This window comes from Dromiciops gliroides, chromosome 5 (assembly GCF_019393635.1).
Source record: "Dromiciops gliroides isolate mDroGli1 chromosome 5, mDroGli1.pri, whole genome shotgun sequence".
NCBI lineage: Eukaryota > Metazoa > Chordata > Mammalia > Microbiotheria > Microbiotheriidae > Dromiciops > Dromiciops gliroides.
The window spans coordinates 106128466-106146212 of NC_057865.1; the positions used below are offsets into that span (position 1 = coordinate 106128466).

At 40.2% G+C, this 17747-nt stretch overlaps 1 protein-coding gene across 3 annotated transcripts in view; it reads right to left on the reverse strand.

The window, feature by feature from the left end:
- LOC122727640 (putative RNA-binding protein Luc7-like 2) overlaps window positions 1–17747 on the reverse strand; it is a 114704-nt gene that overhangs the window by 65925 nt on the left and 31032 nt on the right. Inside the window, exon 1 of one of the 3 annotated variants that reach the window (XM_043965307.1) lies at window positions 13284–13732. The exons of 1 other annotated variant lie outside the window; for it this stretch is intronic. In XM_043965307.1, coding sequence (XP_043821242.1) covers window positions 13284–13344 — 61 coding nt within the window. In that variant the 5' untranslated portion in view covers window positions 13345–13732. Of the gene's footprint in view, window positions 1–13283; window positions 13733–17747 lie in introns of those variants that run through there. One more of the 3 variants, XM_043965308.1, reaches the window with a different exon arrangement.

Sequence of the window (17747 nt, forward strand, 5' to 3'; positions counted from 1 at the left end):
GATCAAATTCTACCTCAGACATTTACTGGCTGTGTGACCCTGGGCAAGTCATCTGACCCGTCTATTTCCTCTTCTGTAATGTGGAGATAATAATACCTTCCAGGATAATTATGAGGATCAAATTAGATAATATGTACAAAGTGCTCTGCAAACTTTAAGATGATATATATATATGTATAGATATATATAGAGATATATATATAGGGGGCAGTTAGGTGGCGCAGTGGATAAAGCACTGGCCCTGGACTCAGGAGTACCTGAGTTCAAATCCAGCCTCAGACACTTGACACTAGCTGGGTGACCCTTGGCAAGTCACTTAACCCCCACTGCTCCGCAAAAAAAATATTTTATATATTATAAATATATATATTTATATTTTTTATATATGTATTTATATATATATATAAATAAAATGCTAATTCCTATTATTTATTACTAAAGCACTGTTTATACCACAGTCAAAATAGTTTTGGGGTTGTTGTGGGGGTTTTATATATTATGCTTCTTTCTCCAATTAAGACTAAGCAGCATGGGAACAAGACCCATGTCTTATCCTTTCCCTGTACACTTCCCTCACCTCCACTCCCCTCCCCCACTACTATAGTAGGAAACACATGTTAAATAATAGGGGAAAACTGTCCTCCAGGTCAATAACCACAGAAGGCATCACTGAGGCTAGAGGAACATCTAAAACAGCGCAGACCAGCATGGTACAATGGAAAAGGCACTGGCTTTTCTTACTGAACAATTCACTTCAGCTCCCTAGATTTCAATTTCCTCATCTCCAAGATTAGGCAGATGGATCAGATGATTATTTAAGGTCTCTTCCAGTTCCAAATCCATTATTTTACGACTGGAGAAATGTCTAGGACATACTCGATGCAAGGGCAATAGATTCCAACTGCCTTTGAAGGCAAGGGCATCATTGTATTTAGATAGGACCATGGTGAAAAGGCATACATGCACCAAATTGTTTATAACATTAGCTTGTGGGGGCATTAACAGTAAGAAGGCAGAAAGATTAAAAAAAACACATAATAATCCATAATGTCGAGTTTTCAAGTTTCAGGCATGTTTCCTTGGGACAAACAATCTGTGCCATATTATGCCACAGCCAAAGTTTAACTTCTACCTTTCAGGTCCCCCTCACTATTCATGTACAATTCTTTCTCTAAGTACTCTTTGAGTCAAAGCTCTTAATTGTAACAATTGGAATGACGCCACCTGCTGGAGACTCACTGTAGAAAAGCTCCACCATGAGGAGAAGGCCTCTGAGGGCAAGCCATGCCATCAAGGTCCTTAGCGTGAGGAAGTGATGTTTGCTTGTGGGTACTGTCTATCAAGGCTACCAGCCAATCAACTTGAGGAGCCTCCCATTTCTGGGAGGAGGACACGAAGTAGGAAGCGGACACTGGCGGAGGGGTTCTCTCTTTTTTGGTTCCTGACCTTGCCATGGTGGGTCGGATGATAGGGTCTCTTAGAAATAGTTAGATTTTTACCTTTCTCTCTGATCCTAATGTTCTTTAATAAATACTTAAACACTTAAATACTCTTGCTAAAGCTTATAATTTATTGGTGACCACTCATTAGATTTTAGATAGTATAGCTAGAATTTTACCCTTTACATAATACTTAGGGACCTTCTCACAACCATAACCATTGACTTTTAGGGGTTTAGATTCTTCCAAAGCTAAAAGCTGTACAGAATCTACCCATCGCCAACTCACAAGAATGAGCCAAGAAGAACACCATGGATAGAAGACAATGAAGGACAAAATACACATGGTGCTCTTATGAAATTTGGTCTTCTTAAGAAATCTTAAAGCTATACACACATATCAATTATTCAGTTAGGCTTAAAGGCTGCCATATATGCTACATTAAAGGGTTTGTAAATTTCTTCAGTTGCAGAAATACATATCCTCCATGATTAAGGATGGTATTCTTATATAGTCCAGTGCTACAGCTGAATAGAAAAGCTATCAAACAAAGTCAAGCAGAATTAGTGATTCTACAACACGGCTTCCTAACTCCAGTAAAAGGTATATGATTGGGGCAGCTAGGTAGCACAGCGGAAAGAGCACCAGCCCTAGAGTCAGGAGGACCTGAGTTCAAATCCAGCCTCAGATGCTTAACACTTACTAGCTGTGTGACCCTGGGAAGGTCACTTAACTCCAATTGCCTCACCAAAAAAAAAGGGTTATGATTGAAGCACAAGAAAGTTGTGCAAACTTGAAAATTAAATAATATTTCATTCATACTAAGACATTAAAGTACAGCAAATGAAATCATTTCCAGATTTGAGGGAGAGGGGGTTAGGGGGCAGTTAAGCACCACTCAACACTACTCATAACTGAAATCAACATTCAGTATCAGTTGTTTCTAGCAAAAATATACAGTGACTATTATAGTGGCTTTGGCTCAATGCTAAATGAGAAGTAAAATTATTTTTTGAGCAAAATCAGTTAAATAAGTCATCTGTACTTTCCGACAAATGGTTTTAGTTTAGTTTTTTTTTTTTTTTTTGCTTTCAGTCAATCTATTTTGGTTGCTTTTAAGATTGTTTTTATTTCTTCCACATTAGACATGTTATTCATTATTTCTTCCCAATCTTATTAAGCATCTTAATTCTAACTTCATTTTTTCCTGTAATCTTTTTTGTTTGTTTGTTTGTTTTTTTGGTGAGGCAACTGGGGTTAAGTGACTTGCCCAGGGTCACACAGCTGGTAAGTGTTAAGTGTGTGAGGTCGGATTTGAACTCAGGTACTCCTGAATCCAGGGCCGATGCTTTATCCACTGAGCCACCTAGCTGCCCTTCCTGGAATCTTTTATCTCTCATCTCCATGGATTTCCCCTGGCTATTCCTCAGGCCTAGAATGAAGTTCCTCTACCTCATAGAGTCCCTCATTCATGAAATAGTTCAATTCCCCATTAGATAAATGAACAAAGGGGCAGCTAGGTGGCGCAGTGGATGGAGCACCGGTCCTGGAGTCAGGAGGACCTGAGTTTAAATCCAGCCTCAGATACTTAACACTTACTAGCTGTGTGACCCTGGGCAAGTCACTTAACCCCAAATGCCTCACTAAAAACAAAGATAAATGAACAAAGCATATGAGCAAATAGTTCTCACATGAAAAAAAAATAATACTGCAAGTCATTAATAAAAACAGAAACAAAAATTTAAACAACTCTTAAGGCTTCACTTCGTGTACATCAGAATGACAAAGAAACTAAAAGAGAAAAATTTTTGCAGGAGTTTGGGATGGCTGGCAAACTACTAAACTGCTAACTGAGCTGGGAATCATTCAATCATTTTGGAAAACGATTTGGAAGTATACCCCAGACACTAAAAACTACATACCCTGTGACTTGCCAAAATACTATACATAGGTATCCCCAATGAGGTCATGGACAGAGGGAAAGGACATATATGTACAAAAATATTTATAGAAGCAATTTTTGTTGTTGCAAAGAACTAGAAACAAAATAGATGCTTATTAATTGGAGAACAGCCAAATAAATTGTGGTATATAAATGTAATGGTTTTGTACCACAAGAAATAATGAATATAGATTCAAGAAACATGGAAAGACTAGACAAACTGATATGAATGAAAAAAAGAGAACTAAGAAAATAATTTATACAATAATGTGAAGGGAAACACTGAAAGACTAAAGCAGTAACCAATCATGACTATAAAAGACTGATGCTGAAACATAACTCCCATTTCTTGGCAGAGATGAGGGACTAGGATCTGACATGAATTCTTAGAGATGGCCAACATGTTGATTTCTTTTGCCTGACTATGCATATTTTTTTGGGTGGGGCAATGAGGGTTAAGTGACTTTCCCAGGGTCACACAGCTAATAAGTGTCAAGTGTCTGAGGTAGGAGCTGAACTCAGGACCTCCTAAATCCAGGACAGGTGTTTTATCCACACTTCACCATGTAGCTGCCCCCAACTATGCATATTTCTTCTTGCAAAGGAGGGCTGAGGTGGTGAGTTGAGTTGAGACATTTTTTTAAATGCCCAGAAGAAAAAATACAGAAGGGAACACAGAGTAATATTGTTATGACTTCATTAGGCTTTACACACACATACACACACACACACATACATATACATATATAAACTGCATAACTTTTCTTATAATCCTCTTTCCAATCCTATGCATTTTGAAATGTTTGTTGGTTAAGTTTATAACAACAAAAAGATGAAGTTCAAGCACCACCTTCTACAGAAGGCATTTCCTGATACCCCTAACTGCTGGTGTCTCCTTTAACTATTTCAACTACTTTGTATTTATTCCGCATAAATTTAAGTATGTACATGTTGTTTCCCCCAATATAAAGTCCTTGACAATAAGTATTATTTCTTTTTGAGGGTTTCTATCTCCAGCAAACAGCACTATGTCAGGACACAGCAAGGACTTCATAAATGTTTCATTTCTTCTAGTTCCTATTTTTTTGGTCTTGTGATCTTCTTGCTAGTACCAATTCTTACTCATTATTTTCTTTTTTTTGCAGGGCAATGAGGATTAAGTGACTTGCCCAGGGTCACACAGCTAGTAAGTATCAAGTGTCTACGGACAGTTTTGAACTCAGGTCCTCCTGAATCCAGGGCCGGTGCTTTATCCACTGTGCCACCTAGCTGCCCTCTTACTCATTTTAAAAAATATTCAACCATTTGAGAAAGTATTTGGGTATGTGTTATATGATTTCTTATTCCATCTCTTTAAGTGTATTCAATGATTCAACTGCTACACAAAATTTGTTTTAGTTTACTGTAATTGGCACTCTGCTTTGCCCACGGTTATTTTCCTGTGTGGCTTTTAGCCATATTTATTCTCTTTGGTAGTTACATTTTTTTTTTTTGGAAAGGGAGTGAGCCAGTGTGTTAAGGAGCTTGGCTTTCTTCTATCTCCTCATTCCCAGATACTCTCAAAAAGCCTAGGCCAGTCTGGTCAAGTTATAGTCTTTCCAAGTGAAACATAAAAACAGCAAATTAAGCTCTGTCACTTTTGTACCTTTTATAGAAAACTCATTTTTTGGTCCAATTATTACACTGATGATAAAAATAGTTTGCTATGTATAAAACTTAACCCTACTAGGTATTGTTATATCAAGTATCCCTAAAGTATTACCCATTAAAAAACTAAGGGGCAGCTAGGTGGTGCAGTGGATAGAGCACTGGCCCTGAATTCAGGAGGACCCGAGTTCAAATCCAGCCTCAGACACTTAACACTTACTAGCTGTGACCCTGGGCAAATCACTTAACCCCAATTGCCTCACAAAAAAAAAAACAACCTGCCAGTTATCTCAATTGATAATCCATGTTTCCTTTCCCATTTTTGTAGCTTACCATTCAACAAAAAGGACATGTTTTAACTTGAATTTGCAAGCAACACTGTTGCATTTGACCTAAATTTTATTGCCTTTTAGCATTCTCTTTACTTACACCATTGTAGTCACTGTACATGTTTTTTCCCCCATTTTTGCAAGTTCATATAATTCTTCCTGTGTTTCTCTGAATTCCTCATATTTGTCTTCCTTAGAGAACAATAATACTCCATTTGTCCCCAGGTTTAAGTAGACTAAAAATAGAATGACTTAATCTTGCCTCTGCTACTGTTGTAGGTTCCTCGGCAACAGTCATCAACTTTGTCCCCACTCCAGCCAGGTACTTCTAACTACTCAGCCTGAGTTGACCACGGTGGGATTTGTTCCTGTCTCTACAGGAACTAAATAAAATTCCTGAAAACTTAAGCATTTTCTGCTCTAAATCTCTAATGATTAGAGAGATGCAAATTAAAACAACTCTGAGGTACCACCTGACACCTATCAGATTGGCTAAAATGACAAAAAAAGGAAGATAATAAATGTTGGAGAGGCTGTGGGAAAATTGGAACACTAATGCATTGTTGGTGGAGCTGTGAACTGATCCAACCATTCTGGAGAGCAATTTGGAATTATGCCCAAAGGGCCATAAAGCTGTGCATACCCTTTGACCCAGCAATTCCACTTTTAGGTCTTTTGCCCAAAGAAATCATGGAAGGGGGAAAGGGACCCACATGTACAAAAATATTTATAGCTGCTCTTTACGTGGTAGCAAGGAATTGGAAGTTGAGGGGGTGCCCATCAATTGGGGAATGGCTGGACAAGTTGTGGTATATGAATACAAAGGAATACTATTGTGCTATAAGAAATGATGAGCAGGAAGAGTTCAGAGAAACCTGGAGGGTCTTACGTGAGAGGAGCAGAACCAGAAGAACATTGTACACAGTATCATCAACATTGAGTGTTGACCTACTGTGATGGACTATATTCTTCTCACCAATGCAATGGTACAGAAGAGTTCCAGGGAACTCATGATAGAAGAGGATCTCCAAATCCAAGAAAAAAAAAAGAAAGAAAGAACTGTGGAGTATAGATGCTGATTGAACCATATTATTTCTTTTGTTTTGGGTGCTGGGTTTTTTTTCTATTTTGAGGTTTTGCATCACTGCTCTGATTTTTTCTCTTGTAACAGGATTAATGCAGAAATAGGATTAATGTTATTATGTGTATATATATGTGTGTGTATATATCTATATCTATATCTATATGTATAGAGATATATAGACATAACCTATATCAGATTACCTGCTGTCTAGGGGAGGGGGGAGGGGGGGAGGGAGGGAGAAAAATCTGAAATTGTAAAGCTTGTATAAACAAAAGTTGAGAACTATCTTTACATGTAGCGGAAAAAATAAAATACCTTATACATTAAAAAAAAAAAACTTAAGCATTTTCTCAGGTTCAGTATAACACTCTAAGGCCCACTTCTTGTTCCCCCAATTCCTGAAACCAGTAGTGGCTTCAGTCAACTTATTTTTTTCTTGTTCTGTTCATGTCTGTTGACATGCCAATTGTGAATCTTCTACTAAGTTTCTAAGCTCTTCTGTCCACTTAATCCTTCAATAGTATTGACCCATGGGCTATTTTGACATGAAAGGTTGTATGTACCCTAACCCAGACTAACATCCCATTCCTCCTAACCTGCCTATCCCTCCATAAAGCAATGGCTCTCCCAGTCCCAATTACCCATCTACCCAGCCCATGTTTACTGTCTGCTACCATCTATGTCACAGAGCATCATAATTCTTATAAAACTTTTACCGATTAGAATATTTTTTGGGGGGGAAGGGGCAATGAGGGTTAAATGACTTGCTCAGGGTCACACAGCTAGCAAGTCTCAAGTGTCTGAGGCATGATTTGAACTCAGGTCCTCCTGAATTCAGGGCCGGTGCTTTATCCACTGCGCCACCTAGCTGCCCCTATTTTTATTTTATTTTTATTAGAATAATTTTCAATTCTCCGGGAGGTAAAAAAAATTCACTGCACATTTTTTCACTGTTTATACTATGCAAGCCAATAAAGTAACAAAGAAATGTCTTCTAATGGGCTTAATAGTCTTTTGGTATCACCTATAAAAGAACATTTCAGAACCAAGGGCTTACCTGAAGCTAGCAAAGCTATTCTATCTTTAGACAACCAACCAGGAAGTAGCTACTATCAGGTTATTTTATGTTAACATTTCTTTCTGTCTGTTGATTAATTCAACTTATGGATGTCATTCAGAATATGAAATATTACTACAATTTTATGAGAATGTTGATCCATCTCACAGGTTATATAGGGGATTTTCAAATTGAACATCAGATACACAATTTAAAATATGATATATGCCTGGAATCCTAAAAGCAAGACATTAAGAAAGTTTAGAAAAAAGTTATGGTCTAGTGCCATGGAAATGTCTTCTAATTTTTAAAAACGTGTATATCTGTTAGTGAAGCATCCCTTAAAGAAACTAGGACAAATCCCTAAAGTGGTAAAAAACAATCCTTCACACTCCACAAACAATCCAAGTAGAACATAAGAAGGGGTTGAAAATGATAAAGAGGATAACAGGTAATTGTGTTTGTGATAAAAACAAAACAAACAACAAAAAAAAACCTACCAACAGATCATGTTTTGACTCCTACCAAGTTAGAGACACTAATAACGAAAACAAAGATGATTTTTTGGGGGGTGGCTTTTGTCTAAAATGTGTAAGTGAATTTGCAAAATGGCAGCCATGTTATACAAAGATGGATATTATCAAACCCAAACCACATATTTTTGAAAATTATGCAAATAACTAAAAACAAGGTCATATTATCAACATTTTTCCATGAAGGTAAGCCACCTACATTTCTATATGTATCTATAGAACACATCAATAAATGATACTCCTGAATAATAAAATGTTTGTATTACAAAGATAGGAAAGTATATAAAACATTTTGGAAAGATTCCCCTTAAAAAGGAGGAGAATGTTTAAATAAAAATAAACTTTTGGGAATTAGATGTTAACTTTCAGTTATCTGAAGGTTTCAGCTGTTTACAAAGGTTACAAAAAGAATTCAGATTCAGAACCTTCAGTGAAGTCCACTAAGAACAATCTTGTCTCCTCCCAACAAGATTTACTTAATTTTATAAGTTTACTTTGAGACAGGTACAGACTTCTTGGCAACCCTCTGGAGGACATTTCAGTACAAACACCTAGAGATTGTTATTCATTCATCCTTCCTAGACCTCTAGGGATTAAGAACCAAGGACACTTCAATTTCTTCTCTTTGGCACTGGTGCTTTGACAAATGAAACCTCAGGGGCAGCTAGGTGGCGCAGTGGATAGAGCACCGGCCCTGGATTCAGGAGGATCTGAGTTCAAATCCGGCCTCAGCCACTTTACACACTTACTAGCTATGTGACCCTGGGCAAGTCACTTAACCCCAATTGCCTTACCAAAAAAAAAAAAAAAAAAAGACAAGTGAAACCTCTCTAGGCTTGCCTATCTAGAAATTGTTTGTGTAATAGCTGAAAGGTGCTTCAAGCTCTCATATCTATTATTTCTTTTAATACAACACTGTTAAGTGTTCTTGTCATTCAGTCATGACCTAATCTTTGTGACCCCATTTGGGGTTTTCTTAGCAAAGATATTTTTGCCATTTCCTTCTCCAGCTCATTTTACAGATGAGGAAACTGAGGCAAAAAGGGTTAAGTGACTTGCCTAGGGCCATACATCTAATAAGTGTCTGAGGCCACATTTAAACTCAAGTCTTCCTGACTCCAGGCCCAGCACTCTATCTACTGTGGCACCTAGTCAGCCCTCCTTTTGAAGTAGGGAATCTGTATTTTTCAAATGAGGAAACCATGACTCAGAGCAGACCTGCCAAAGGTTACAAAGCTAGTAAGTGGCAGAGCCAAAACAAACTCTAGTCTTCTAAGTTTTTCTTTCCCTTATACCATATTGCCTATTATATAGATGCAGATACTGGAACCCTCTAAAGACACTCAATTGTTATATAGACAATTGTATGGTATTTGGATTTTTTAATCTTCAGAGATATGTTCTTAAAGAATTCTTTTTTCTTTTCTTTTTTTTTGGTGAGACAATTGGGGTTAAGTGACTTGCCCAGGGTCACACAGCTAGTAAGTGTTAAGTGTCTGAGGCCGGATTTGAACTCAGGTCCTCCTGAATCCAGGGCCAGTGCCTTATTCACTGCACTACTGAGCTGCCCCAAATTTTTTTTAAGAATTCTTTTTTTTTTTCGGTAGAGATATTTTCATATCCTGCCTTCCTGTTACAACCTACAGACTTTCCACCATCAAATGGGAATACAAGTATTTTAAACATGAAAGCAAGCAAAAGGTAATTAGAAAGCAAATCTACTGGGGCAAAAATCATAATTAACCTTTTATTTGGTTTTGTAATACTATAGACAATTCTCTTCCATTAGTACAGGTATACTTGCACAAAATGACAAAATCTTAAATTAGGGACTTGCAAGAGTCATGTTTTGTACTGGGGGAAAAAACACAATGATACATGGTACCTATCTTCCAAAGAATTCTGAATACACATGCTACATGCATCATTCAATATTCAGTGCAAGAAAAAGGAAGTATATTATTTTTCCCATCTTAGATTTTTTAAACTAGAGGCAGAAAGGTTAAACTTATCCAAGGTCACAATTAGGGGTCAAGCCTGAACTAGAAAATCAGGTCTTCTCAGCCCAATGCTCTTTTCACTAGCCCATGATGCCTTATCCAAAAAAAAAAAAAAAAAACCTAACAAAAACCACCAAATACAGTTGGACCCCCAGTTACACTGGTGCATATAAACCTACTTTATATAGTGACCAATGTTTCAACTCACGCGGTACCCTGCTTTTCGTTTATGCAGTATGCCAGGCATGGTAACCTAGGAACCAAGATGATTTTCAGTGGTACACAGGCAGTTGCCACCACCAGGGCCCTAGGCAAAATTGCAAAGAAGGCAGTTTGTCTTTGGCCCTCTTATTCGTTAGTAAGAAATCCCTTTATTCTTTCTCCCTTCCTTTCCCCTCCCCCAGATAACCAATGTGTTCCAGCTGCCCACAAAAACTAGACCTGCCCTCTGCGAAACTCCAAAGTATCTCCACTTTCTTCCTCCCAAATCAAAATCCTTTCTTCCAGGAGAGCTCAAATAGTTTTTCTGGAATCTGATTGACCATAGTTGATTTCAGAGTAAAGTGTGATGGACCAATATGCTTATACACACCCAAGAATATGTGTGGGTGTGTAACTTTAAGGAGCTAGTTAACTAATCTCGAAAATTAAATTGGTAGATCCTGTGGGAAGGAAACCAGGTATACTTTACAACGTCCATAACCCAATCTGGGCTCCTACCATCCAGACTTTATTAGGAGATTGAATTACCAAGCTAGAACGATATGGTAGAGTACTCCTGCTTCTTGGGTCCCATTCTTCCAAAATAGAAATTGCTTCATAGATAGTTTCTATGTATAAAGGGAGCAGACCTCACTTTAAGTGTCCTCCTATTCTGCAGCCCTTTCCCTCTTGGTACTTTTGTGTCTCTCTCCTCCCCACCTCCTAGGGACCCAGTAATGATCCCTGTAAGTTGCATTTGTTTCCCCCACTACCAATTAAATTCATAAACTTAATGCTTCCTGATACATGGTTTCAAGTTACATGGTGTTTTTCAGGAACTGTATCTGGTATAACTTCAGGTTGACTGCTATAAAAGAACAATCCCAATTTCTTTAAGACAAATTATGAAACTATCAAAACACACAAATTTCCATAGTTGTTTTCACTGAAAACTTGCATAAACAAAAGAAAAACACTTCGAAGGAAAATAAAACATTTTACTTTTCTGAAAGCTCTGTTCCTGTTTATGACCTGGACTCATAATAGATTTTTTAAAAAGATACAAAGTAAAAATCTACCAATATGGAGCAAAAATAATAAAAGTAAAGCAAAAAATGAAACACACAAATTGGAGTAGGGTTAGAGGCAGTTATATTTCTGCAGAACAAGCCATAGCCATATTAAAACAGTTCTAAGTTAGACTTGGGGATTTTTTGTTGTTTTTTTCTGTTTAACATCTCAATATATGCCTGCTTGTAAAACTGAGGCAGTGACCTTGAGCCTCCTCATCTCCGAGATGGAATGTACAGTAAGGAAACCCTAACCAAATAAGGGATCCAAACATGCCCAAAGCAAATGGTTAATAAATGTTTAATAAATTGAATTAAGATTTGCTGCGCTCAAGTGAGCTTTAAAACTTCATTTATTTCTAAGACTACTTAATGACTTCTATTTGCCTTAAAATAAGAATGTTCAAAAGTAAGATACTTCCTAGTCTCTCAACAGAAAATCTACAGCTACCAAACAGTAATCCTATTATTTCCATAAACTATCCAACAAAGTAATTACTACCTAGCAACTCAAGTATTTTGCATTTTCACATATGAAAACTTGACAATTAAAAAAAAAAACTTAGTATGTAACACAAATAAAACTCACTTCCTTCTCCAATTCCCTCTTTCCATAACACACTCCAAAAATTTGGTTAAATTCTTTGTTACATAAGGCCTACAAGTCCTCTAATGCCTTTCTTTAAATACAATTTGCAAAGTTACAAATTTTGAAAGAGAAAAAATAACGAATACTGAGCTTGTAAAATTGGGCGGTGTTTTTAAAACATTAATAAAATAAATAAAAGAAAAAACTATCCTATAAAACTAAATATTATGGGAAATTGCTTTTATCTAACCCAAGATATTTTGCTGTCGAGAATGAGAAAATACAGCATTACTTAATTTCAAATCAAATAATTACCCAATGGAAGTTTGTGTTTTGGTATTGAGAAAATGAAAATGAAGCAGGGTAAAAGACTGTACAGGATACCTTCCTTTCACTTGGCTTTGATTAAAGAAATTGAATACGAATTCAGCATACATTATTGATAAATGATCACATTCGAATAAACTACCGTATATCACCTTTTCGGTTATCAATTCACTTTATAAATGTTTCAGCATTTAACTGGGCTTTGTACAAATGTTTTTCTAACTAAAAATCGCCTCCCCCTCCTACCGAGTTCTGTCATTTTGGCACCAAGTTTTCAAATTGCTTCAATTTGGGGCACGTGCAAAGCATGTTAACAGTAACTGAATAAAGTTGTGCAGCTACTTTAGTCACTAAGTGGTCCGTCAACAAAATGGAGGTCCCTTTGAAAAATTGACCTCGACCATCTGTCACAAAATGGGACCAAACCCACCCACTTCACGAAACCATGGTTTGGGTCAGATTTTCTCCAAAAATTGATACTGTCCGTGTCGGGGAAATAAATGCCTAGCCAGGACTCTGATTTGGGATTTCACCCTACACCTAAGAGTCGCTTTCCTTGAGACTCGGGAGGAATGGAAGGAAGCGGAGAAGAAATCCTAAGTTCCCCGTTGGGGAACTGATTCTTCACCGCAGGAGCCAGAATCTGTGCGAAAGGAGGCAGCTAGTAGGCTCCGTAGCGCTCTGGGGGACCTCGACGGAAAAGCGAAGGTCTTTGCCGGAGAGCCGCAGCTCCGTTTCTCTTCTAGCGTAAATCAACAAAAATGCCCGACCTCTCGTCATTCTACCTGCTGGGCCCGACCCCGCCTCATCTCATAGGTAGCAGTTCCCGCCAATCGTCGGAATCACCGCCCTCAGGCCCGCCCACCGGCCCCAGATTGGTGGAGAAGAGAGAGCTGGGGACCTCGTGCTACCAATCTCCGGCTCCCCTTCCGCCGTCAAGCACACTAGGCAGCTCTGGGGCGAGAAGCAGCTCGCTCGCTCCGCTCCCCTCCCCCTTTCTCCACGCACTTCCCACCTCCGCCCCGGCCCCTTTTCCCCGTCCCCGGGGCTCTGGCTGTGACTTACCGTCCCGGGAAGTGCCCATCAGCTGGTCCAGCATAGCACGCATCTGGGCCTGCGCCGACATGGCGGCGGCGGCAGCAGCGGCGGCGTAGTGAGCGAGCGATCGGGCGGGGTGAGGAAAGAATTGGGGCGCAAGCCGGACCTCTCAGGGCTAAGGGGCGGGGGAAGGGGGAGGGTAGGGAGAAGAGGTGATGTCGCCGCCGCAGCAGCCGCTTCCTCCGGACGTGCGGTGAGGGGGCGGGGGACCGGGGTAAAGGAAAAGAGTCCGGGCGGCGGCTTCTCCTCACTTCGAAGGACTGGAGAAGTCAGCGACCCCCTCTCCCGACCCTCGTTCTGTCACACTCAGTCCGGCTCCCGCAAAAGAAACGGTACGGGCCAAACGGGAAGGCGCCTCCGCCGCCGCCACCCTACAAAAGCCGTCAACCCTCCCCCCCTCTAAGAGCTGACGCCGCCGCTCGCCGCCACAGTCGCCGCCTACATGAACGCGCACGCTCCTCGCGCTCACTCGTTTCCCGCGGGGACTCCACCAACTGGCGTTCAACCGCGGTACCTCCGCCCGCCTCTGCCGGGGAGGCGTTCCACCCTAACGGCTCTTGGGCGCGTGCTCGTGCACGTCCCCTCCCGAACTCTCGCGAGGTTTCTAGTTTTCGATGACTTGTGCAGGAACTGCCCCCAGGGCCCCTATCTTATCCTGCTCAGTAGGACTTCGTGGCTGGCTGGCCGTGAGCTCTCGCTGACGCTGCCAGGCAGCCCTTTTCTTAACAAAGTAAATGTCTCCCGGGCCTTAGCCCGAGTGGACAGTAAGTAAAGAAAAGCCCGACGGCTTGGATTGGGTTTAGTTGGTGCTTCTGGGTAATGCAGTTGGACTGCCCGTTGCTCCTCCCGGGTGAATAAATGCTCCCTCGTACTCGCGGGGACGGGGATGTTGAGGGGCTGCCCCGGTCCCCTTCTTGATCCCTCAGGTACGGAGGGCTTACGGGCCTTAGAGGGCGCTCATCCTCGCAAAGCTGAAAGCCATGGGCAGCGCCGGGGAGCGCAACCGTTTTAACCCTTTTAACCCTCCCGTAGTTGAGGTTTAGTGAGGCCTGGCCTAGGGCGGCGGAACCCGCGGGGTATGTCTGAAATTAGCCCATCTGTAAAAGAGGCGTGATGTGAGCTTCAGGTGAGAACGTAGGTAAAGGACTTGAAGGATTTCAGAGCCAGTCAGCTCAGTTTGTTATGTGACAGGCATTGTCCTGAGATGGGGGCCCAAAGAGAGGCCCTGCTTGCACTGAGCTTTCGTGGCTGTCACGTAACCAGTTAACATCCAGTTGGTGGGACGGGTTATAGGCTGACGCAGGTGTAGCAGGAGAGAGGGATAGAGTAGTAAGTGAAAACAGCTGGAAGAGAAAGGGATGGATGATGTCTAAAAATGGAAAACTTTGCCTGGCACTTTGTATTGATTGAAATATATAGGGTGAGCTAAAATAAAATCTTGTTAAAAGGAAACTACATAAGTGAATATGTATGTTCAACCATATACATTGAAAATAAATACAAAAACTTATATTGTTGATTATTTGACTTTCTTTTAAAATCAATTTTTTCTTTTCTTTTTTTCTTTATTATCACTGCTCTTTTCATCGTTGTCACTTTTGTTGTTCTCCATGCCAGACTTGGGAAGCGTGGCTAGTATTTGATCCAATACACTACACAATAGCTCCATTCTCTGCTCCCTTTGCCACTCTGACCCCGATTCTGGCTGCTCTCTTATTCGCTCTGACTTATTCTTGGCATTATCAGAGGTATTCTGTTGTTATTAATCAATCAAACACCTATGGCCCAGAACTGTGGAATAGAGAAAATCATGAAAGAGTTTATAAATTTAGGCAACGTTAACACACATGAAATCATAAAAACAAGTTCCTTGAGAAAAGGGATTTTTTTCCAATATGTCTTTATATTCCTAGTGCCTAGCATAGTGCTGTGCACATAGAGGAGAGACTTAACACATATTTGTCTCATTTAATCAAAACAGAACAATACCAATTTTTTCGAGGCAGCTAGGTGGTACAGTGGGTGGAGCTCTGGACCTCCAGTCAGGAAGACCTTGAGTTCAAGTGCAGCCTCTGATGCTAGCAATTGGACTTATCTGCTTTGGTTCCTTCGGCTGTAAAATTATAATAATAATAGCACCTACTTCCCCAGGTTGTTATGAGGATCACATGAAATGTCTGTAAGGCACTTTGCTATATGAAGTATGGTTTGCTGGTGCATATACGTGTAATAAAAACTCAGATCATCTGGGGCAGCTAGGTACAGTGGATAGAGCACTGGCCCTGGAGTCAGGAGGACCTGAGTTCAAATTCAGGCCTCAGACACTTGACACTTACTAGCTGTGTGACCCTGGGCAAGTCACTTAACCCCACATTGCCTCACCAGAAAAAAAAAACTCAGATCATCATTGGTGGCTGATGTAATAGAAAAATATTTAATGGGAGAGATGGTCCTTGAGCCAAAAGTATAAATTGCATTAGGAGAGGGCAGAGAACTCCAGAAGACAATACCTTAAAATGAAGAAAGTATATATCACCTGTGGATTGAGTACATTGTTGTACACCCTCCTGACTAGACAGGTCTCTTGATAGTAGGAAAAAGTGAAGGTGGGAAGGCTGACCCTGGACAGGCTGCAGAAAGGGACAACTGAAGCCTTTTGAAAAGTGCTATGGTAAAAGGGAATGAGTGGGTGACGGCTAGGTGGCACAGTGGATAAAGCACTGGCCATGGATTTGGGAGTACCTGAGTTCAAATCCAGCCTCAGACACTTAACACTTACTAGCTGTGTGACCCTGGGCAAGTCACTTAACCCCAATTGCCTCACCAGAAAGAATGAGTGTAGTCCTGAGACTGGGAAAGGAGAGATGTGAAAGAAAACATGAAAGTAAGGGGTAGGAAAAACCTCTCATAAATTTTGAAAGTCAAGTAGGCTTCAGCTTGAATTATTACTTTTTCTGAATGATTTGGCACAACTATAATATATTTGATAAGTTATTTTGTTCCCTTTTCCTGTTGGGGCATACTTTATAAATGCCACAAGTAGGCATGTGGACATAGCCCACCAACAGGAGATTTCTTGATTTCTCTGAGTGTTTTGGATACTGTAAATTTGGTCCAGAGCATACTGGTTGGCAAAGTCCAAAACACTGCTGTGGTATTATGGTATGAAAGGTGCTGTATGTCAGTGGGCAGGTGGGAAGCATGCTGGAATGTAGGTGTCAAGTATAGAGAATTATGTGGAACAATGTAGTACTATGGTGCTAGAGAACAGCTGAGATAACCCCTAGTGTAGAGTTTTATGTACATCTTTAACTAGCAATCCTATTTTTTCTATTAAGGTTTACAGAGGACAGACTTTTGTTCTGTAGTGCTTGATGACAGTAATTAGAAGTGAAAGACAAGCAAGGGCTAAAACTGGTTGGAGATACAGGTAGCAGGAACCTGAGGAACAGTAATCAGTGATCTATAACCTAGATTTTTAAACTGTGGGTTTTGACCCCATATGAGGTCACATAACTGAATGTGGGTGTTGAAAAAAACTTGGGAACAATAAAAGGCTATGTATACCTATTTTATATGCCTATATCCCTGGGGTTGCATAAAAATTTCTCAGGCAAAAAGGGACTGGGAGTGGAAAGAGTTTAAAAAGCCCTTATAGTATATTGCATAATCCAGGGAGCTTTAAAAAAAAAAAACACCTTAGAGACCAAGGAAATCTGGAGGCTCTGTGCTTCCAGCTGGCCTTTAAAGATAAAGATCAGTAAAGCTTTGAAGAAAAGCCTCTAAGCTAAGGGCAAGCATCTGCATAATTTCTGAAAAGGGGCTCATTCCCTTGATAATCTAGGTTGGTCATCAAAGTATATATAGTATATATAAATTTATATGTATTCCTGGCCAAAGCATTTGAGCTAAACAGATGGTATGGTACAGGGCAAACATCACAGGATTTGGAATCAGAAAATCTGGATTCAAATACTACCTGTTATTACCTGTTTGTCTCTGGGCAAATCTCCTTTTTTGGACTGCAGTTCACTCATCTGTAAAATGAAAGGGTTGGACTAGGTGATCTCTGGGGCCCATTCTGCCTTTAGATCTGTGATTCTGTATTATCCTTCTTAGAAGGAAGAATCCCAAGAAAGGTGGAAGAGTTTAAAAATTACCTCAGGGTTTCATGATTATTGACTTGAAGATAGCAGACACATATAGAAATAGAAAATAGGAGATCCTGGGCAGCTAGGTGGTGCAGTGGCTAAAGCACCAGCCCTGGATTCAGGAGGACCTGAGTTCAAATCCAGCCTCAGACACTTGACACTTACTAGCTGTGTGACCCTGGGCAAGTCACTTAACCCTCATTGCCTGACAAAAAAAAAAGAGAAAATAGGAGATCCTGCTTGCTGCATGAAATTATTGTTTTGAGCACCCAGGCTTCTG